The 24,043-nt window shown below is 37.3% G+C and overlaps 1 protein-coding gene across 1 annotated transcript in view; it reads left to right on the top strand.

Moving 5' to 3' along the window:
• Nucleotides 1–24,043, top strand: part of HELZ (helicase with zinc finger) — a 164,269-nt gene that overhangs the window by 40,685 nt on the left and 99,541 nt on the right. Inside the window, exons 7-13 of the mRNA XM_081805952.1 lie at nucleotides 1,722–1,846; nucleotides 4,605–4,661; nucleotides 10,185–10,236; nucleotides 11,612–11,687; nucleotides 13,957–14,155; nucleotides 14,605–14,712; nucleotides 15,766–16,063. Coding sequence (XP_081662078.1) covers nucleotides 1,722–1,846; nucleotides 4,605–4,661; nucleotides 10,185–10,236; nucleotides 11,612–11,687; nucleotides 13,957–14,155; nucleotides 14,605–14,712; nucleotides 15,766–16,063 — 915 coding nt within the window. The remainder of the gene's footprint in view (nucleotides 1–1,721; nucleotides 1,847–4,604; nucleotides 4,662–10,184; nucleotides 10,237–11,611; nucleotides 11,688–13,956; nucleotides 14,156–14,604; nucleotides 14,713–15,765; nucleotides 16,064–24,043) is intronic.

The following is a 24,043-nucleotide window of genomic DNA, read 5'->3' as shown; positions in this document are numbered from 1 at the left end:
ACTCCAGGATCATGACCTGAGCCGAAGGCAGTCGCTTAACCAACTGAGCCACCCAGGCGCCCCCTGTCGTTTCTTCTTTAAAGCATTTTATTATTCAATCCTTACAACAAATTTATATGTGTTTCTATTTTACAGATGACCACACTGAGGGCCAGAGAGATAAAGTGATTTGCCAAAGGTCATATTTGAATAGTTTTAGGAATAGTAAGAGCTGAGGGAGATGTGGGCTTACTGGGGAATTTTATAAGATGTTCAAGACATTCTTAATGATACTCTATTGGAGTTAATCACTTACTGGAATTATCCGGGGACAGTTGAGTAGATCTGTAATGTGGATGGAGGGAGACAACAGGTTGTCCCAAACTAAAAGTAATTGAATAAAACCTTCTTAAATACAGAGAGACTGCAACTTTCAATTTAGTAATCTGCTTCAATAAAGGATATATACATAAAGATGTTTATTGCATTGTTAGTTTCGATAGTTAAAAATTGGGATTGTTCTGGAGCTAGGGAGTAGTTAAATAAATTGATGTATCCACTTGATGGAACGCCGTATGGCAATAATACGATAAGCATAAACATTCTGAGAACCATGGAAGATACTGAATGTGCCAAGGGAAAACAAAGCAGAATACAAACTATTGTATTTATATCAGTTACAATCATGTAAAAATTATGTAAATATTGATAAAAATTGGAAGAGAAAATGAAGAAGTGAAGACAGTCTGTTTAGTTGAGTGATGAACTTATGGGGAATTTTTATGTAGAATTTTATTAGTGTTCTTGTAATGTTATTTATGTAATGGAAAAATTGAACAACATAATGAAAAGATATGTTCAGTACAACTAAAATAAATACATTATGAACAGACCCAGTGGACTTTAAATATGCAGTATATTATACTGATACTTACACATTTCCTTGGCAATAATTAGAAAAAAATGCAATTTCCAAACTATTTTCTCTCAGCAAATTATTTTCTTGCAAAGGAAGCTAAAGTGTGTACAAACCAAAAATAGAATCTTGGACTTAGCAGTGAAGAGAAAGATACAGATTGTTTTACTAGGTGAGCCATTAGCAGTTGCTGTGAGAAATCATCTCAAATGACATGGCATAAAAATGAGTATATTCTGTGTTTTTAGAAATATGTGCTCCTGTGATTGTATTAAGTCTGTAAACACTTGCAAACAATTAGGTTAGCATTTTCTGTGGCCATGTGACAATTAGGTTCTTAGTTAATCTTGCTGTTTTTGATAAAAGCTAACTTTTAGCTGCTTAGGAATACCACATGTTGAGATTTGCAGCTTCTATTCTTTTGCATTTTAATGGCACTGGATCTCTTGTTTCACTGTTAAAAATGTGGAACTTTATTCAGAAAATATCTTTGCAGTTAATAGCCCTCATTTACCCAGAATTATAGGCTGACTGGTATTTTTCACTGGAGAGAGAGCTTTAAGATGAACTCTTCTTCCTGTGACTTTGATGTGATCCTACCTGACTGTAGGCTGCTAGTGGGTTAGATATGTGGATTCCACCATGTTTTTTCTTGTCTTTATGTATGTCTTGGACAGAACTGAAACATCACTGCTTTCTACTAGTACTTGAAGTTAATTCTTTTAGTGTGTAAGAATTCATCTTTGTGATAGTGTGCTAATATTATAATCAAGAAAAATGGGCATCTAATGTTACATGGTTAATGCTGGCTATTCTTTCCTGACAGTGCTGGGAGAAGGCCTGGCCAAGGGAGATGGTGCCTTTCAGGCAGTGCTTTGCTGCATGCAACTGAAAGGAAAGCTTCAACTGGTATCCAACATTCTTGCCAAGTCACTGACAGGAGAGTCCCTGGTACGTTGATGAGCTCTAATTCTGAATGTGTGAAAATGGATTCATTCATTTGACTCCTTATGCATATTGTGGGGGAAAAGTAATTAAGTTTGCATTTTTCCTTTTACTTCCTTTTATTAGAGATCAGAGTTCGTGAGTATCTTTAGATACTCATTTCTCTTCAACAACCTGATGTTTAATCACTGGGTTCTTATGGTTTGTGATAATATATATAAGAATAGTAGGTACTTTTTAGAACTTTGAAAGTATAGGAAAACTAAATGATTTTCTTTAAAGATGTCATTTAGGGACGCCTGGGTGGCTCAGTCGGTTGAGTGTCTGCCTTCTGCCCAGGTCATGATCCCAGGGTTCTGGGATTGAGCCCCACGTCGGGCTCCCTGCTCGGCGGGGAGCCTGCTTCCCCCTCTCCCTTTATCTGCTGCTCCCCCTGCTTGTGCTCTCTGTCTCTCTCTAATAAGTAAAATCTTTAAGAAAAAAAAATAAAGATGTCATTTAATAGAACCTGGGAATATGTTTGGGTTTTAATTAATTAATTATTTTTGTGAGTAAAGCGATAGAAGTTTATTCAGTGAAGATCCAGAAAAAGCTCTCAAGAGTGAGAGGGGTCCTGACATGGTTGCGCTATTTATTTTTTAAGCAAGGTCTAGGTCCAATGTGGGGCTTAAACTCACAACCTTGAGATCAAGAGTGTGCTCTACCAACTGAGCCAGCCAGGTGCACTCCTTATTTTTGGGGTTTATTTATTTATTTATTTACTATTATTTATTTATTTGAGAGAAAGAGAGAGAGAGGGAGTGAGTGTGAGAGAGTAGGAGCGGGGGGCGGGGAGTGGGGAGGAGCAGAGGGAGAAGCAGACTCCCTGCTGAGTAGGGAGCCCAACATTGGGCTTGATCCCAGGGTCCTGGGATCATGACCTGAGCCGAAGGCAGACATTTAACCGACTGAACCACCCAGGCACCCGTACAGTTTTGGGTGTTAAAATGCTCCTGTGGACATATGATTGTATAGGGTTCTTAAGTCCAGTCATTTATTTTATAAAATGTTTAAAGTTACCTAAACTAAGTAGTAATTACTTCTGTTTCTGAAGATGTTATCGGTGTAAATTAATATTCCACTCTCACCACTCTGATGGAATGACCTAATTCTATTCAGATTTTGGAATAATTTTTTGTATGTAGCATTTAATTTTCTGGAGTTTTTTTGGTTTTGGTTGAGATAATTGAGGGACTACATTTTGGAACTTTAGAATTGGCAATCTATAGAAATGAGAAGAAAAGATGTTAAAACTTTTTTCACCAGTTGGTTACTGTTATAAAATTTGTGGATATTTCTGAGGAATCAATGGAAAATAGGAAAAGCCAGAAAGTGTATACGTTGCTATATAGCATGAATTCCCTGCACCTCACTTAGTCTTCTGAGTCTATGTAAACTGTGAAAATCTGGAGTGTTTTCACTGCAAATAAATATATTTGGTTGGGGAAAAAAAGAAATTAGGAAAGTACTTGGTATACAGCTGAGTGTAATGTAATGACCCACCTCGGGGTAATTTAGTTATTTTCTGAGGGATTACTGTACAGTGAATTATTTAATTGGTTTAACATTATGTGTGTTTGTTTTTTTTAAAGATTTATTTATTTATTTTAGAGAGAGTGAGACAAAGCACGGGGAGGGGCAGAGGGAGGAAAGAGAGATTCTCAAGCAGACTCCCCGCTGAGTGTGGAGCCCCATGCAGTGCTCTGTCTCAGCATCCTGAGATCACGACCTCAGCCGAAACCAAGAGTCGGATGCTTAACCGACTGTGCCACCTGGGCACCCTGGTTTAGTAATTGGTTTTTGATTTCATCAAATTTACAAGTGAATATAAAGCTAAACTGTATTACTAATATAGCAAAATTGGATAGCTGTTTAGTTCTAAATAGATGATAAAGAATCTATCTCTTCTTTATTTTATTTTTTTTAAAGATTTTATTTATTTGACACAGAGAGACAGTGAGAGAGGGAACACAAGCAGGGGGAGTGGGAGAGGGAGAAGCAGGCTTCCCGTGGAGCAGAGAGCCTGATGCGGGACTCGATCCCAGGAGCCTGGGATCATGACCTGAGCCGAAGGCAGACGCTTAACGACTGAGCCACCCAGGCGCCCCTCTTCTTTATTATTAAGATAATTCTATCCTTAAGGAAGTTTTCAGTATAAGTTAAGCATATTACACAGTTTTACTTGTTGGGTTTTTTAATTTAAAACTAGGAAGAAGTATTTGCTTTTAAATCTCAAGTGAAATTTGAATTTCAGAAGAGTGACTATTTTGCCTGTTTTCCTTAAACTGCTTTATTAATGAGCTATCTTTAAAGTGCAATGATCATCTTATGTTAATCTGAATCATGGATAACTGATTGAGTTCACCATTTTGTAAATATAAGCCCATTGGTTTTTGGGAGGGAAGCTCAAAATAAGTGTAGGTTTATTTTTCTCTTTGCATATCCTATCTTGCTTTTCAGCAACACCCGTTGTGAATATTTTATTGAATTGATTCTAAACTCTTAACACAAGGTGAATAAAGTGTTTTAGGCCACACTGTGTATTTTGTCCTTCTTACAGATGATTAGCTTTATTATCACCATTAATGGTAGTGCGATGGGAGATGAGGATAGCATTGGCCTTTTATAGATAAACCTTAGAAACAGTGGAGGAATTGAGTTATGCCCACATAGCAAAGAACTAATATACTAACTGGGTTTTGCCTTTTTCATCCACCCTTTTCAGAATGGGATGGTAACAAAGGATTTGACAAGACTAAAAACACTTCTCACAGAAACAGAGGTAAGACTATTTCAGTGGATCTCTTTGGAAAGAGTTTAACTCAGTCTGGCTATAGTAAGTGTTCTGTATTAATATTGGAAAATCTTTGGGCATCAGCGAAGAAAGCAAGGCTGTTAAGGTGGGGTAGTGGAACTTCTTTTTTTTTTTTTTTTTAAAGATTTTATTTATTTATTTGAGACAGAGAGAATGAGAGAGAGCATGAGAGGGAGGAGGGTCAGAGGGAGAAGCAGACCCCTTGCCGAGCAGGGAGCCCGATGCGGGACTCGATCCAGGGACTCCAGGATCATGACCTGAGCCGAAGGCAGTCGCTTAACCAACTGAGCCACCCAGGCGCCCGGTAGTGGAACTTCTGGCCTTCTTTTCTAACCCATCTTGGTCCCATCCTAGAAACCTTGCTTCTTCTCATGTCTCCCCTGCACTCTAGGCCTTCTGTTCCTAATTCTTGTTAGCGGTCTCTGGCCAGATGGTTGGAAAGTGGAAAGATGATTGGGAAATTTTAGTGTTTAATTACATCTGGCTGTTAGAAAATATACTGTCCTGGGCGCCTGGGTGGCTCAGTCGTTAAGCGTCTGCCTTCAGCTCAGGTCATGATCTCAGGGTCCTGGGATCGAGCCCCGCATCGGGCTCCCTGCTTGGCGGGGAGCCTGCTTCTCCCTCTCCCTCTACTGTTCCCCCTGCTTGTGCTCTCTCGCTCTCTCTGTCAAATAAATAAATAAAAAAAATCTTTAAAAAAAAAAAAAAAAAAGAAAATATACTGTCCTTAAAAATGAGATACCCCTCAAGCCTTCTTTTTAAAGCAACTAAAGAGGTCGGTGATTTAAGGACTGTTTTTAGAGAATGGAGTTTAGGAGGTGGAAATAATGTGTATCAGGGTAACTGGTGAACAGAAACGTGCTCTGGTGAAGCACTTGAAGGGCACATGGAAGGCCAGGGGACAGCAGTGGCATGGAACAGGCCCATAGCTTTGTAAGTTTCAAATTTCTGTTCCTCATACAGGCATATAAAAGTATTTTTATTTAGATGTCTCTCTTTAAAAACAGCTATTTTTGTCAGCTTTTATTATAAATGGAAGCCTTGTAAAGTGATTGGTTGGTGTATTTATTATTTATTTCTTTTTTTTTGAGAGAGAGTGCAGGAGGGGGCGGGAGGAGGGGCAGAGAGAGAAGGAGAGAGAGAATCTTTCTTTTTTTTAAGATTTATTTATTTATTTGAGGGGGTTGGTGCACACGTGTGTGTGAGGGAGGGGAAGGGTAGAAGGAGAGAATCTTCAGGTAGACTACCTGATGAGTGCAGAGTTTGACGCGGGGCTTGATCTCACAGGCTTGAGATCGTGACCTGAGCTAAAACCAAGAGTTGGATGCTTAACCCACTGAGCCACCCAGGTGCCTTCTGATTGGCTTATTTATTAAGAAAACTGGCACCTACTATGTTCTAGGTCCTATATGTAGTGCTGGGAATACAGCACTGACCAAGATACCCATAGTCTGGTAGGTTAAAGTCTTGGGGTAGAGATAGACAACAAACAAATAAATTAATTAGACAACTATAGGTATAATTCACATTGAGGAAACTGGTATGAGGGGAAAAAAGTAAGCTTTCTGTGATGGAAAAAATAACTGGATTGGTTGGTCAGAGGCTGAGATAGCTAAGCAAAGAACTGAGGGTTAAGAAGGTGCTAGTCCCATGGTGAGTGAGATGGAGGGTGCGCCACATGGGTGGAGAGAAAGAACAGAGGCCCAGGCGTAAACTGTGAGTTCCTGTAGATTACTTTCCGGTTCTAAATCTAATAATATGTCACACATATCGACAGACATTAAGCAAAGAAGGCAGTCATCATGAATTGCACGAGCTGGGTAAAGATACTATTTGTTTTGCTACAATTATGTAGGCTTTAAAAAAAATTTTTATTTTCTTTGTCTTACTATGAATGAACCGAGTGTCAGTAAGCTCTAATTAACTTCAGGGCCATTTCCTTTCTTGTATATATGTAGTCTTTTTAATTTCTAAGGATTAAAGGAAGACAATTATAAATGTTTTAGACTTTTAACATGGAATGTAAAATAAGATGACCTTTCATTTTATTAAAATTTTTGGCTTGCTTCTTTCTTATTGCCTTAATTGAACTATCAGCTTTACACCTGATAATCACACAGAGAGGTATATATTTAATGTATTTATATATATGTGAATTTTAATTTTTAATATTTATAATGCTCTCACACGTAAGGCCACAAGTATGACTTGATTCCTATTTTGTGACTGTACTTTTGGGAGAAGTTACTTACGTTTTGTTTATGATTAACTTTTCTCTGTAACCAAAGTAGTATGTGAACTGATATTATTAAAAAAAAAATCCATCTAGGGGTGCCTGGGTGGCTCAGTCGTTAAGCACCTGCCTTTGGCTCAGGTCAGGATCCCAGGGTCCTGGGATCGAGCCCCACATCTGGCTCCCTGCTCGGTGGAAGCCTGCTTCTCCCTCTCCCACTCCCCCTGCTTGTGTTCCCTCTCTCGCTGTCTCTCTGTCAAATAAATAAATAAAATCTTAAAAAAAAATCCATTTAGAAAAAGCTAATGAACAATGATACCCTTATTTATTATTATGCATGACATATTAAAAAATAGAAACAATTTGTTTTAAAGATTGAACTGAGCTGGTGTTTAAGTACTAGTGGATAAGGATAAAGATATGGAACTCAAGGCTGACTGATGGAAACAAAACAGAATATAAAGATTTAAAATATCAAATTAACAGACTTGATTGTAAATTTATAGAAATCCTAGCAATATGAAATTTGGCTGCTTTTCCTGAAGGTGTCAGTACAAACTAAAGATTGATCATAAACTAATTGATATTGCCCTTCCATCTTGGGGTCTGAGCATATGAAAAGGTGTTTTAAAAAAAACCCTGAAACACAATACCTTGGACCTAAAAGCCATGGTGGCCAAATCCTAAGCTCAGGTAAAGCTTCTCATTTTTACCAGCCCTTCTGGTGTGATGTACTGTTCTCCAGACCCCGCCAGCCTGAGAGCTGAGTGTCCGTACAGGCACCCCGCTCATTTGTACATCACTGCAGATGCTGACTCGTGAAACACACCATGTATTTCTCCCTTTTAACAATTATAGGTGCCTGGGTGGCTCAGTTGGTTAAGCAACTGCCTTTGGCTCAGGTCATGATCCTGGAGTCCCAGGATCGAGTCCCGCATCGGGCTCCCTGCTTGGCAGGGAGTCTGCTTCTCCCTCTGACCCTCACCCCTCTCATGTGCTCTCTGTCTCTCAAATAAATAAATAAAATCTTTAAAAAAAAATTATAAATGCTTTCAGCTTTATTATAGGACTGAAACATTTTATTCCCATTTTTTGTTGCATATCTGGTAAATTTATTTTGATAAATTTTTTAAAGACTGTTTTTTAAATATTTATTTATTTGTGTAATCTCTGCACCTAACGTGGGGCTTAAACTCACAACCTTGAGATCAAGAGCTGCATGCTCCATCGACTGAGCCAGCCAGGTGCCCCTATTTTGATAAATTTTTTAGAGGAGTTTTTTAAATTCACACATGAAGTGAGCTTTTAGCTATTATATTTATAAATTCGATGCTGAAATATATATTTTTTAAGATTTATTTATTAGAGCGTGGAGATGGGCAGAGGGAGAGGGAGAGAAAAACTTAAGGAGACTCCATGCTGAGTGTGGAGCCTGATGTGGGGCTCAGTTTCATGACCCTGAGATCATGACCTGAGCCGAATCCAAGAGTTGAACGCTTAACTGACTGCGCCACCCAGGCGCCCCTGAGATCATATTTTAAAGGCTAGTGTGAGACTGTGGCACTTAGACCTTGCTTGTAGAATTTAAAGAGATTTTTTTTAACGTATCTTTTTTGTGAACATAGAATCCTTATAATGTAAACAATTACTCTTGATTTAGCTTATGTATTCTTATATTCAGTCCTCATTTTACAGAAAGAATGGGTTGTCTTTAAAAATTTTTAGTAAGTAGTTTGAGAATCAGAAGGCATCTTCCTATAGAAACAGTCTTATAGGGATTACTTCCAGCCCAACCTGAAAAGTCCAATTTAATTAATGACATATAAATTATAGTGGTATTATTGTTTCAGTTATACCCAATTAGCATTTAGACATTATTTCTGCAGTACACGACATTCCAAATTTCATGTTGGGATACCATTTCCTCTGATTCAATTCAACATTTACTGAGCTGCTGTTCAAGGTTCTCTGGGTTTTGGAAAGCTGAGCTGTCTGTGAAGAACAATCTGGTGGGCCAGTTGGAGATGCACATAGCTGATGTACCCACGGGGCAGGCTACCTGTGGTCAGGAAGTGCTACAGTGGAAGTATGAGCAGGGAGAGGAGAGATCAACAGTTTGTGGGGAGACCAGGAAGGCAGGAGATTAAAGGATGGGGGTGCTAGGTAAAAAGACCCAGAGGTGACTTGGTACAGGGTAACATTGGTGGTCATTTGGTTCAGGGGCAGATGAGGTCCTTGTCCAGGAGAGTGGCAGTGGAAGTAAAGAGTATGAGACAGATATGAGGGACACTGTAGACCTCGTTGGGCAAGATTTGGAGAATATTCAGAGTGGGACAGAAGAGGGAGAGTTTAAGATGGCTTTCAGGATTTTAGTCTTGCTCTCTTTGGGAGCATTAGCCTGAGATAAGGAGCATGAAAAGGAGGATGAGATTTGGTATAAAGATGACGAATTTAATTTTGGGCATATTTGTTTGAAGTGCTTGGATGATCATCTGTCCATCCACCCATCCCATCCTGGATGCATTTACTGGGCACCCATTATGTACCTGATCCTCTGTGAGCTGTGAGAATGTAGAAAGGCAGTCAGGCTGTTGGCAGTGGATCCGTACATGGCTGACAATGATCTGGCACATAAAATGCTGTCGGTAGTTAAGAAAAATAAGAAAAAGTGCTGTGGCTGGCACTCAGTTGAAATGGAAGGTGTAGAGTTTAGAGTAAAATTAGAGCCAAAGGAGCAGGTTGGGGATTTACGTACACCAAGGGAGTTGAGTCAAGAAAACCAGGGAGTCAGAGTGAGTGGGTCCTCAGCTTCATCATGGGAGAAGGGCTCATCCCAGAGTAAGCAGGACCTGGCAGGATGTGCTCCAGGCCCCAAAGTGGTGGTGTTGCACTCAGTGCGGGAGAAAGGCACCTCTCTAGCTGGTCATTCTCTAGGTGTTAGGAAGAGGAGAGTGAAATGAATAAATGGATGGAGGCACCACTCCATGGACTTTATCATTTACTACCAGGTAATTTTTATATAGGGAATCTATCAGTTTCCTTAATGAAGGCCACATAAGTACCTCTTTTCTGTATTTAAACATAGTTTAACATAGAGCAGAGATGGATGCAAAAAACACTGTTTACAATATTAATGTTTATTAAAATTTCTAAGTATTCAAACTCAACCTTAAAAAAATGTTGAAAATGTCCAAGTTTAATTCAACATTAATTGGTTATTTCTTATTATAAAAACATTTTCATTTGAAAAATTTCAGACAGCAACTAGTAACGTCCTCTCTGGATATCACGTGGAAGACTTGGAAGGGGGTAAGTACACCATTCTCTGTTACTTCTGTTAGCTGTAATTGCAGGCATCGCTTTGTTATTGATTATTGGGAGGACATTTACTGAGTTACAGTACATGTAAGTGGAGGTATAGGAGAGAATATACAAATTTAATTTTAAGAAGTAGGTGTGGATGAAAACAGTTTTTTCACTGGCCCCTTTTTGTAGAATAATGGAGTCATGGAGGTAGGAAGTATCATTTTCTTGCCTCCATGTAGCTCTGAGGGTAAGTAAACCTCATTGTTAGCAATGTCATGTTGCTACATTCTACATTGTAGAGGGGAGTCTTTCTTTTTTTCTGTCCCAGGCTAGTCCAATTACTACTTTTTGGAAGTCCTGATCTGTAAGCTCAGTTGTTCCTGCCACAGTTAAAATCCATGACCTCTTCTTCTGTTGCCAGAGGAAAGGGAAGAGGGACCAACATTCATTGAGTGCTTGCTGGATACTGTATACTGTGGTAGCAGCTTTCACAAAAACATGTATTGGCTTCTCCATCTTTTTGATAGGGGATGAAACTGATATTTATGCAGGGTCAGTGGTTTTTCCAGGCACACAGCTGGAAAGGGATGAGACATGGCTTTAAACTCAATCTGGCTGAATATCTTTTTTGGGGGGTGGGTGGTAGCACACGATTCGTGAGGAAATAGAGAATGGCTTTGAGGTCCTTGGAAATTTGGTGCTGCTCAACCTCTGTTGCTCTGGCCTTTTCTTTCTTAAGCCTTATTTTCCTTGGTTTATTTGGAACCTTTACCTAAATGAATCAAAGCTCATTGTATTCAGAAGTAAACAAATGTTATTTTTTAGCTCCTGTGTCAGAATTCAACTTTTTGAACTTTATTTCAATTGTAAAAAAGGATTACTTGATACAATGACATGTGCCAGACAAATGCTAAGGAACATGGGTAATAATGTGGAACTTTGCACTCAATATGTAGTATTGAATTTGTTCTACAAAATTTCCTCTCAGGATATGATAATTTTCTCATTCCTGAAATAATCCTAATAGAGACACATTTTATACTTAAGAAATGACAGGCATGCCAACATTTCCCCCTTTAGTTGTTAGGGAAGAGACTGCATTGGAAATATGTCCACCAGTTGCTAGGATAGAGTCAGGGTCATCGACCTGATTTAGCTGCTGGGCAACTACTTCAGTGATGTCTAAGTTTCCTGTGGTTAATTGAATTTAACTCATTTGATCGGTAGATTACTTTTTTGGTGGAGGCAAGTATGTCATGTCCTTTTTACATCATCTAGGATGATGTGTGTGGAGGGTTTATAGTATTTCTTACACATTAAAATATCAAAATTATTAGCAAGCCTCAAATGATAAGACTATATCCTGATTACTCTCTAGGATCTTGTAATGGTTGGCATTTCCGCCCACCACCTAGGGGAATCACAAGCAGCGAGGAATATACTTTGTGTAAAAGGTAACGTGAATTTTTTTTTTAAACCAATGACATGTCTTTATTCAAAGGATAGATGATTTTCCTTCACTTTCTGAAAAGTAGTAATTCCAATTTAAAGAAGATAATATGTGAGGGAAGAAGTATAGTGATTGAGTAAAATGGTTTATTTTCAACTTGAAACAGAAGCCATAATTAATGGTCATTATCATTAAATAATAAAAGTCAAGGCCATATCAGTGAGCCTTCTTTTAGTTACAAACAACAGTGATCTAAATTGGGATTGTTAAGACTTTGTGTAGAAGTCTTTTATGATACCAGTTGAATTATTATGACTGAATTTAATTCTGGTCTCTTATTTATGTGAAATGTACCTCTAACTTATGGTGATTGAATTGAAATTATATATACTGACGTAGAGCATAAAATAGATGAAGAAATGTTAAATTATTTTAATAACTTTCCTAAAAAAAGAAAATCTATTACCTTCATGTTATCCTTATATATAATTTATGAGTAATTTCTATTTGAAGGGCTAACCTTTCAAAATTAAATCGTTATTAAGCTGGAAAGAATTATTAAAGTCACATTTCGAAAGGTGAACTCGTTCTTTTTATAAGAACTAGTAATGAGGGATTTTAGATTTAAAGTCTCATTATTATAGATTGTTTTTGATAATGAAGGAAATTGGATATGTAGTTTTGATGATTGAATAGTCAAGATCAGATATGATTTTATAGTAGAAATAAAGAAACTAAGTAGTAAATTTCAAAAATCCTGGTGGCATCATGTTGTGGTAGAGGTAGAACACAATCCTAAGCAGAGGAAATGTGAGAAAATTTATAGGCCAGATAAAAATACCAAACCTTTAGTATTTAAAGAAATAATTAAAGCAATAGACAAAGAAATATTTGGCTCATTAAGACATACTTAAGAGAAACAAATGCATGATTTTTAAATGTGTCTTCCAAAGCGTAAGAGAACTTAGTAAGTCGTATAATTTAAGTTCAAGTACTTTGTATCATTAAGAAAAGCTTTAAATACAGTCATCTTTGCAAATAGGGTGAACCATTTGATAATTTACATTGTGCTGTGGTTCGTTTTATATTTCTTATAAGGTCCATATTTTTTCAGTTGAAAAATTATCCATAATATAACACCTCTCATCTCTATTTTGCTATTTATAGTTTAATTTTTATTTTTTCTCTCAGAAGATCTGTTAATTTTTTGATGTTTCAGTTGTTTAAAAACTGGCTAGACCCATAATTTTGTAGGATATTTAAAACTTAAAAAAATTAATAAAGTTTTGCGTATCTGTTTTGACCACTGAATTGTCAGTTGAATTTTCTGAGTCGTAAACACTGAGAAACCATTAACTCTGTCCTTTAATGTGAACATTTAGGAATTTACCATTGAAGATTTTAATCTATTGAATTAATTGAGATTCTAATATAAAACTTTTATTCTTTTTTTGTTTTTTTTTAAATATTTTATTTATTTATTTGAGAGAGAACACATGAGAGGGGGGAGGGTCAGAGGGAGAAGCAGACTCCCTGCCGAGCAGGGAGCCCGATGTGGGACTCGATCCAGGGACTCCAGGATCATGACCTGAGCCGAAGGCAGTCGCTTAACCAACTGAGCCACCCAGGCGCCCCTAAAACTTTGATTCTTAATTTATTTAAAACTTCAAGCAAATGAATATAGTCCAGTATTTTCAATGAAATATAGGTAATAGTAATATAGAAAAGAGTAGAGGCTTACGTTTGAAGGTGAAAAGTAGAAGCCTTAAGATGATAATTTAATGATATAGTAATATTTTTTTTTAGAATGAAATTCCTAGTGTGTGGAGAATTGTCTTTAGGTCCTATCATTTTGAGAAGTAGGGCACACCTGTGTTTGATGCACCGATCCACTTGATGTCAGTGTTGCTTTAGGAAAATTCTGCTCTGAGAAGAATTGTCTAAATAGAGTTGTTACATCATGAAGGAAGCTACCTTTTCACTGTCGGTTTTGTGGGTGAGGGGTGGTTATGATCGATTATGCTTTGCTTTAGCATCCCCTTATTCCAAAAAAGAAGTCGCTGAGTATGGAAAGTTGGTGTAGTGATTAACTGTCGTAAATGTTCTCGAAACCTCTTTTTCCTCCTCTGTGCAAGTCGGTGTGATAAATATGGCCTTTCAGGAGATGAAGTTTTGTTTTTGTTATTGAAGAGTCGGAGGGCAAATGCTGGAAGTTTATCTTTTAAATGGTCCAACAAAGTATATGATAAAACAGTCTTTCCTATTCTACTTAGATTTTTAGAGCAAGGAATCTGTAGGTATGGTGCGCAGTGTACTTCAGCACATTCCCAGGAAGAACTAGCAGAATGGCAGAAAAGATATGCTTCACGCTTGATAAAATTGAAACAGCAAAATGAGAATAAACAGCTCTCAGGCAGTTACATGGAAACCTTGATAGAAAAGTGGATGAATTCATTATCTCCTGAGAAAGTGGTGAGGAAAATAAACTGCATTTTTTGTTGTTGTTGTTTGTTTGTTTTAAACGATGACCTTGTTTGAGTCTTGACTTTGTTTTGTGCTATTTTGGTTTATTTCCTTATCCTCTATACGAAGAACTTGATTCTGATAAAGTGTTTTTGTAGCAAAAGTAGACCCTTTGGCTAAAATAAAGAGCAGAACTAAGCCATTTGTTTGGAGATTTGCAGGTATTACGTTAATCTTCATTCAGGGAGTGTTTACTGCCATTTTGTTGTTATTAATTTTCTTATGTCTTGCCTAAGCTTTATTATATTTTGTTCTTGTAAAATTAATATATAAAAAATATCTTGCTTTGTAAACAGTTCCATCAACATCTTTACCGTTGATATTTATTTACCATGCCAAAAGTTTCTCTCTGTACTTTTGGGACTAAAAATATAACATTAATTGCTCTCTATTTTCAGCTTAGTGAATGTATAGAAGGAGTAAAAGTAGAGCATAATCCTGATCTGTCGGTTACTGTCAACACCAAAAAATCTCACCAGACATGGACCTTTGCTCTTACTTGTAAGGTATGAATTTTGTGCTAATTAAAGAGTGTAATTTTTTTTCGATTTTCTTAAGGCTTTTTTTGACCTTTAAATCTCTGTTAGAGCACTGAAAATGTTTTAATCTGAGTACATCTTAAGTAGGTTCTATATTGTGCTAAAGTGTATTTCTGTACTTTGTTCGTTAATGGTCTAATATTTTTAGATTTTGAGATAAAAGTCTTTGTAGATATTTAGATGTTTGCTAATTTATTAATTTGATAAAGAGGTCTTTGATATATTCTCTTCCAAAGTTGGAACATAAGATGGGGTTCATGGCTTATAATTAACTATTTAAAAACTGAATTGTTTAATCTGGCAGTTCTAAGATACTTAAACAGACAGTAACAGCTTGGTTTTATATTTGATTTAATGAAGTCACAGATTCTGTAATTATGGGTTTTTAATATGAGACATTTTCTGCAGTGCCTCCCATCTTGAATATAATATTCAAAGTTTAAGAATGAAGCAGTCAAACTTTTTTGTGGATATGTGCAGTGGAAAGTTTTGTGTACTTTTTGGTGGCATTTCTTCCACTGTATCATCTGCATCTTGGGATGAAAAATCTGGGAACATTTAGCTTCGGCCGTGAACCCAATCCAGTGCCTTCAGAGGTAGCTGCACTCCTATGAAGACTTCCTACTTAAAGCTAGATAAAAATTTTTTAGGCCAAAGGTATAGAAAGTTGGAGGTCATTGATCTAACAGGGTGGTACAGCTTTTGCCACAAAGAAAGATGAGGTTATCCTAGAAAGAGCAGGGAGGCTAGAGATGTAGCATAAATATATAATTTTTAAAAATTTCAGCTTTACTGAGTTAAAAATGATATCATACGTATACAATTTTAACAACTGTTTTTTTTTAACCATTCTCGTTTTTTTCTTAAATGGCTTATGAGCACAATTTGTATTTTTAACATAACCTCTTAGAAGCATGGGAAAGTAAAAGTCCCTTATGGGAATATTTTCATTGAAGAGCCCAATTACAATTGGATTTTTCACCCCCTTGTACTCAATGAATTATTTTAACTTCCTTGTAGCCTGCAAGAATGCTGTATCGTGTAGCATTGCTTTATGATGCTCATCGTCCTCATTTTAGTATCATTGCAATATCTGCCGGAGATAGTACTACCCAGGTATCACAAGAAGTCCCAGAAAACTGTCAAGAATGGATAGGAGGAAAGATGGCCCAAAATGGATTAGATCATTACGTGTATAAAGTCGGGATAGCATTTAACACAGAAATATTTGGAACTTTTCGCCAAACCATAGTTTTCGACTTTGGATTGGAACCAGTACTCATGCAAAGAGTAATGATTGATGCAGCTTCTACAGAAGGTAATATTTAGACTTTTTTCCCCTGATACGATGTATTAAAAGGCACTGTAATAGCAGCATTGAAAGATATGTATTGGCCCCTAAATATTCCATGGATAGAGAGGGAATAATAAGGAAAAATCCAAAGCAATCGACTCATTTACTGTGTAATGGGATCAGAATGGTTCACATTATGCCCTGTTCTCTTTATATAGTCATCAGGCAAACTTGCTTTGAGCTTCCTCAAACTTGTATGAGGAGATGATCAGGTCTGTTTTGGTCTGCTAGCTTTGTTTTTAAAGTAAGTTGATTTTAGCACAGTAAAACCTTTCAGTATTAATTTGGGTAGACTGTTATTTCAGTGGTGATCGTGAGTACACCTCCACTGTCTGTTTCCGTGTCTGACTGAGTCTCCAGTTAACTTTGCTGACATTAGTACCGTTGAATGAAAAACCCTAAATGTAAGATTTCATAAGTTGGTTTTGTACATTCACTAGTAAAGGAGACCATGGTGCCTTAATAGGATCTGCTCTTTGTTCCTGGGAAGAGGTCCCTGCTTTCAACATGTAAGCACCTTCAGAAAATGATAATTACTTTGTACGTTGTTACATGACTGCCTATTCCTAAGTTTTATGCCAAGATCCAACAGGACAAGGAAAGGGCACATTTCCCTGCGTTTCTTTGGCTCTTGGTTGGATTATAGGTGCTTTATTTTTTTTAATGAACACTATTTATTTAACAAGCACTTCATGTGAAACTTGCTGCTGTATTGAGTATAACCATATTGTGGAGGACGTTGCTCACTATGTACCACCGTGTCCCCTTTATGAGAACCTGGAACTTTTGTTCATGAGCAAAGGCTAGGGTTTTATTTTTTGGACACAGTGAACAAGTGGATCTAGTTCTGTCTCCTTCTTTACTTTAGCTGCTGGTAAAGTTAAAGCAACATTTGGGCCCAGACTGAAGAATTAGGCATTACTTTCTAGTATGTGTGCTAATATTACCCAGACTTATTGAAACCTCACTTAAATGTTAGTTTTTACTTACTTTGATTCCTTATACCTGTTTTTCTTCTGTTGTGTTCTGTTTTTTCATCTTCTCAGTACTCTTTGGAATCAGAATATGTTAATTCCTATAGCCAAATACATAGTTGATGAAATAAGAATATTTAATTTGTATTTGTTAGTATAGGAGTTCTTCGGCAATTTTTTTTCTGCAGAGAGCCAGATAGTCTTCTACTATTTTGCCTATTGCCAGGCAAATGGTGTCTGTTGCAACTACTCTGTTCTGCACTGTGATGATAAAGCACCTATAGGCAATCTGTAAGCAAATGGGCATTACTGTGATCCAATAAAACTTTATTTTCAAAAACAACAGCAGGCTGGAATTAACCTTGCATGCTGTGGTTTGCCTACCCCTAGTAAGTTGCTTTTAGAGACTAGAACTGGAGAACTACTAGGAAGCACCATTTTTAAATCATCAAGAGAGACCAACACGCATTTCCCGCTTTTCTAGTGTACTCTCATAGGATGTTCTTGGCTTACATGTGGGTTTTATTATAAAAGTTCACTTTTAGATGGGTGATTTGTAACTCATGATTCATTTTCCCATAGAAAGAAGTTTGTGTTGTCAAGAATCTGTATCTTGTTAATGAAAGTCTGTTTAGTTAATAATGTAAAATGTTAACATGTTTGTATTAAAAAGTAAGAGAAAATGATACTATTAAGACAGATGAGGGAAGGAGGTGATGATGAGGATTTCAGGGCACACTCATGGGCTTGAGAGATTAAGGGTACTTTGACTACTTTTGCCTCAGGTATATGGTAGTTTTCTAGTTGGAGAAAGAGCGAGCAGTAAACAGACTTCAGAGTCAGATAGAATTGGATTTGAATCTTGATTTTTCTCATTACCTGTGCGACCCTGGGCAGGGTACTTGACATTCCTGAACTTCATGTGGAAACCTCTGTAAAGTGGGGCTACAACTGTCTATCTTAGAGGATCATTGTGAGACCAAAAATAAGCCTTGTCTGGTCTCTGGCACAAGGTAGGCATTCAGTAAATGGTAGCTGTCGGGTTTGATCATGAGCCATGACTAGGATAATTCCTGGCTTACAAAGAGAATGAAGAAAGTAGGAAGAGAGAAGGGGAATTTTTTAGAAAAGGGAGGCCTGGGGTTAGGGTGCATGCAGAGGGGAGGGGCTGAGAAGCCTAAAGACCTGAGCCCTTAAAACCATGGCACCTGTGCATCTTGGCAAGAGAATGCCAAGAGAAGTTGGTGGAAGAGAAGTTGTTCAGGATGACCCATGTTTTGAGTGTGGTGACTGGAAGAAATAGTTTTATTTATTTGGTTTCTAATATATCGGTTTGAGAATATAATGAATTGGGGTGCCTGGGTGGCTCAGTCGGTTGAGTGTCTGCCTTCAGCTCGGGTCATGATCTTGGGGACCTGGGATCGAGTCCTGCATCGGGCTCCCTGCTCACCGGGGAGTCTGCTTCTGCCCCTCCTTTTGCCCCTCTCCGCACCTCCCTGCTTGTGCTCTCTGCTCTCTCGTGCTCTCTCTCTCTCAAATAAATATCAGAAAAAATATAATGAATTTTGTATTTCATTCAGATATGGTAGAAGGAATACAAAGATATCCTCCCATTTGGAACTAATACCATGCCTTACCCCCTTTTTGTGATACTTTATATCCTTTTTTTAATGACCACTTTGCAGTTTGTTATCTTTGCTTATTTTTCTTCAGACAAAGTTTTACTTCTAAGTAGTTACGTTGTAGAAAATAATTGAAAACAGTTAAGCATTTTCTTGAACTAATTTGGAAACAATACAGTTTGCCATAGTGAAATTTGTTTTCCAGGGCCAGGAAAAATAATTATTACAAGAAGACAATTATATGGAATGTACAAAATGTATTTTCTGATAGGAGATTTTGAATATTATAAACAGAAAAACTTAAATTTCAGTTTAGGCAAGCTAGGTGACATTTGGCTGACTTTTTTGGGTCATTACTGACATTAGCTGACCTGTTGTGGTAATTTTTAGTTCTTTGGTGTTTTCCCTGCTCTTTTTTTATTTTAGAAAGTGCAGTCTAGAGCACAAGTGTGAGTGGGGGGAGGGGCAGAGGGAGAGAGAGAATCTTAAGCAGACTCCCTGCTGAGCGTGGAGCCCCATGGGGGCTTGATCTCACAATGCTGAGACCAGGACCTGAGCCAAAATCCAAGAGTTGAATGCTTAACCGACTCAGCCACCCAGGTACCCCATTTTTAAAAATACTATTTCCACGATATCTATTTCTTTACTTTTATTTAATTTTTTTATTTTAAGTAGGTTCCACACCCACCGTGGGGCTTGAACTCACCATCCTGAGATTAAGAGTCACATGCTCTACTGACTGAGCCAGCCAGGCACCCCTATTTTCATGATATCTAAAGCATCCAAACCTTTTCTGTTTGTAGGCCATGAGTGAATTTTTTTTCTTCTAGTTGTAAATGGCAGTTCTGCGAACTGTTCAGGAAATAGGTATAGCTTTAACTTTGCTTTTTTCAGTGCTTTCCCCTTGTTGGTGAGATTTAGGTTCAGCAAGAGACACTGTATGCACCAAAAAATTGTTTTGGATTAAAGATGTGACTCTCAAAAATGTGTGGCAAAAGACCACTTATAAAAGAAGGAAGTTAGTGAGTTGTCCCCTTGCTTAGAAAACAAACTGCATCTTACACTTTATCCCACGACTTTGAGTAATGGAAAATTTTTGCTTGGCAAAACTGATTTGGAATTCTGCTTTGAACATCTGGAAGTTACGTGTTGAAAATTAATCCTTATATTTAAATTTGAAAACTTGATAGTATACATTTCCCTACTTTGAATCTAGCAGTGTATGTTAACATTTACATTAAAATTTAGTACGACTCAAAAATTATCTCCAGATGCCAAAGTTGTTGGTAAATTAAGGGCAGGGTATATATAGATGTATCTATATCAATATCGATATAGATATTGATAGTATGAAAAGTCATAGAAAAATAGATTTTAAAAAATAGTATATTTGTCAGTAGAAGATAAATATTGTTGAGTAGAGCATATAAAAAGTAATGAGGTACTCCTATGCTGCTATTTTGCCGTTTTAACTTTTTATTGGTTTCTTTAAAAGATGGAAAATAGGGACAGACAATATGGGTAAGCCAGGCGATGCTAATCTTGTTTCTATGTAGCAGTTTTTGGGAAGGGAATGATATTGAAATGGATAGCTGAAATTATAGTTTGGGATTACTTTCAGATTTGTAATTTTATTGTTCCTTTGGGCAGTCCAGACTTGTAAAGGCACAACCAAAATGTTTCCTAAGGAAGAGTGTTTACCTGTGATTTTGGAATTGAGAATCACTTCATCTCCTTCTCTTTAACTCCTAGATAAGTAGAGCTGTTTTGAATATATTCAGTATTTGGCACGCATTTATTTATTGCATGCTTCTTCTACGTCCACCCTTGCGCTAGACGCGTAGAGCATTGGATTTTTTTTTTCTCCTTACTTTTTCTTGTCTACTCTCTAGGTTCTGTTAAGGATAATTTTCAAGTCTGCTATATTATATTCTTCAAGATAAAGCAAACCGACCCTTTCGCTGCTTTGTTAGCATAGTAACTGTGTGGCTGAACAAGGAGGGCACTGCTGTTCTCGGTCAGCGGGACCAGGGAAGTTGGGAAGCATAGCTTGGGTCCGACTAGTCATTCCAACCTTGAATTCTGTTTGTGGCAGTAGCAGCTCTGCCCTTATGTTATCTTCAAAAAATTAGGTATATTCTAATTATCTTTAACTTTTTCTTGTGAATTTCTCTTAAAATATGTTTATAGCTTCTGCCTACCACATCTCAGGGTAGCAGATCCTACAGGTTTATAATTTCTGTCTGATTTGCTTTGAGACTTCTTATTGTTAGAGTTGGTTAAGAAGTCAGTGTTAAGCTCTTCCCTGTATGGTTTTAGGAGTATTGATCCTTAACCTATTCACTTTTCATCTTGGCAGAGTGTTTTTCATTTTAGCCTAATCTAGGTTGAAGAAGAGTACTTACTAAGGCTGAACTGGCTCAGCTCCCCGAGTAGCACACATGTGTGGTTTAGATGTTAGCAGTTGCTACCATGTGCTGCAGGTGCAGCTGGAATGAGGCCCAGTGATAGTCATGTTCCCCATGGGGAATGTCCTCTCCCTCCTCTATTTGAAAAGGGGCTCTTAAGGGGCGCCTGGGTGGCTCAGTCAGTTAAGCGTCCAACTCTTGATTTTGGCTCCGATCATGATCTCGGGGTCGTGAGATCGAGCCCTGCATCAGGCTCTGTGCTCAACGGGGAGTCTGCTTAAGATTCTCTCTCTCCCTCACCCCCTTCCCCTACTCTCTCTCTTTTCCTTTCCCTTTCCCTCTCTCTCTAAAATAAATAAATAAATCTTTAAGAAAAACACCTTTGAACAGGGACTTTTAAGACCTAACAACCTTGAAGGACTGGAAGTTAGGTGGATGTTTGAATAGGCTTAATAAGCTGCTTCTTATAAGTGAGAAGATTGGAGGCAGAAGCTTGTCTCAAGTTCAGATGAAGTAGGGAAAGAGAAGTAGCTTTGGCAAAATATGTCCTTAGTAGTCACTGGCCACAATTCATTTTTGATGTCTAAATTAATGACTGAGATTAGTAATTTGCAGACTTTCTGATGTTGGCACACATGGATGTTTTTTTTTTAAAATATTTTTTATTTATTTATTATTTATTTGACAGAGAGAGACACAGTGAGAGAGGGATCACAAGCAGGGGGAGTGGGAGAGGGAGAAGCAGGCTTCCCGCGGAGCAGGGAGCCCGATGCGGGGCTGGATCCCAGGACCCTGGGATCATGACCTGAGCCGAAGGCAGACGCTTAACGACTGAACCACCCAGGCGCCCCCACATGGATGTTTTTTAAGATTCTTTTTTCTGTTCCCCGAACTCTCCCCTCTCCCGTAGTATGTTTGTAGTCATTTAACAAAATAAAATTTAACATTGTTTGGGAATTGTTTTGAAATTGTTGTTTGTCTGCTGAAGACACTAATTTTAATAATTTCATAAAATCAGGGTGAGAATCATGGTACTGTCTAGATAAGATGAGAAAAACAAATAATGTTTCTCATGCCACTTTTCCCAGGAAGCCTGAGGACTTGTAGTCTAGAGTAGAATGACTGTATAATTTGCTTTGCATATTAAGTAGGTGATAAAAAAATCTTTTTAAAAGGAAAGCTCTATTGTTTTAGGTTTCTTTCTTTCTTTTTTTTTTTTTAATTTGACAGAGAGAGACACAGTGAGAGAGGGAACACAAGCAGGGGGAGTGGGAGAGGGAGAAGCAGGCTTCCTGCCGAGTAGGGAGCCCGATGCGGGGCTCGATCCCAGGACCCCGGGATCATGACCTGAGCCGAAGGCAGACGCTTAATGTCTGAGCCACCCAGGCGCCCCTCTTTTAGGTTTCTTATTATCCCAGTTACTTAAACATCAGTTAGAAATAATTAGTGACTTTTTAAAGAATGTGAACATAATATTGACCTAGGCATAGTCTGATTCAATATTTTATTTAAAATAAAATTACGAAATATAATTGCCCTATCTCCAAATAATAGACATCCTTTAAGACATATTATAGTGATTCTTTGATAGTATGTAGAGTTTAGTTTTTATTTTGAAAGAGCTGGTTATTTGGTTTGTCACTGTACTATTACTGTTTCTCTTGACTTTTGAATTAAGGAAAATAAATTTTTATGTACATCCTTGTTATTTTGATAATGATTATCATTTGATTTTTAGTGATGGTATAATCTCTTTTAGGAATGTTGGCATTTGTGTAATTTAAATATTTTTTGTAGCTATGATTTAATGAATGAAAGGGCAGGGCCCAATCTTAGGATGATTTAGGGAGAAAATGTGGTTAGTTTACTTTATGAAACTTCTATTTTTGAACCCATTGCAAAAACAGACCATCCTCGTCTCATCCAGAGTATTGTAAGAATGCAGGCCATCTTTATAGCTTGATGAGTATAGTTGTATTTATTTTACCCTTTGAGAAATAATAAAACTGGCATGTAGAAATACCTGTTCAAGGAGCAAAGGCAAGAAATTAGGTCCTTTACATTTGAATCTTTAATAAGATATTAGGATAAACTGTTTTCTAGTGTTGAGAAATGTCTTTTGGGTGACTGTTAAATGTTTGTAATTTATATAACATTTAAATGTAGGAAAATCTCTCACTAAGCAGTACTTGGCAATTATGCATTATTCTCTCATTGCAAAGGTAGTACAGGGTAACTTATTTTTGTATTTTGAAGAATAGCTGATCTCCATTTAAACTTCTTATTATATCTTCCCAAAATTTAACCTGACTTGTGAAGCTGTCTTTTCAGTTATGTTGTATTAAAACTGGATCCCAGCCTAATGAGTCAGTCAAGCAACTTTTTTTCCCCTCTTTTGGTTAAGCTTCATATTTATAGGTATATGTATGCTCCACCCAAGAGAAAAGTAATGTGCACTGCAGATAGAGTGAGCCTACCCAGTGCTCAGAAATTATGTTACGATATATTTCACCCTGTGCTGATACTTTGCTACATTTTTTTTCCAGAGATGTCAGAACTTGAACAGTCATTCATTTTGACATTGTGCCCTACTTACAGTATAATTTAACTGAGGCCAAACTGGATTTTTCTGAAATGGCATTTGAATGGTACATCGTATCACATTTTAATGAGGAATTAGCAGTATTTTTACATGAGTATTTTCTAAAAGATTTTTGTTTGTCGTAAGTTGACTTTCAGAGAGTTTTGCTGCTTTCTGTGCTTTACTACAGAAGAGAAGACAGTTTTCTGATCTCTTTCTTTTTTTTTTTTTTATTCTTATGTTAATCCCCATACATTACATCATTAGTTTTAGATGAAGTGTTCCATGATTCATTGTTTGTGCATAATACCCAGTGCTCCATGCAGAATGTGCCCTCCTCAATACCCACCACCAGGCTA

The sequence above is a fragment of the Leptonychotes weddellii genome, chromosome 15 (assembly GCF_054177405.1).
Source record: "Leptonychotes weddellii isolate Sample4059 chromosome 15, ASM5417740v2, whole genome shotgun sequence".
In the NCBI taxonomy this organism is placed as follows: domain Eukaryota; kingdom Metazoa; phylum Chordata; class Mammalia; order Carnivora; family Phocidae; genus Leptonychotes; species Leptonychotes weddellii.
This window is presented reverse-complemented; position numbering and strand designations above follow the sequence as displayed.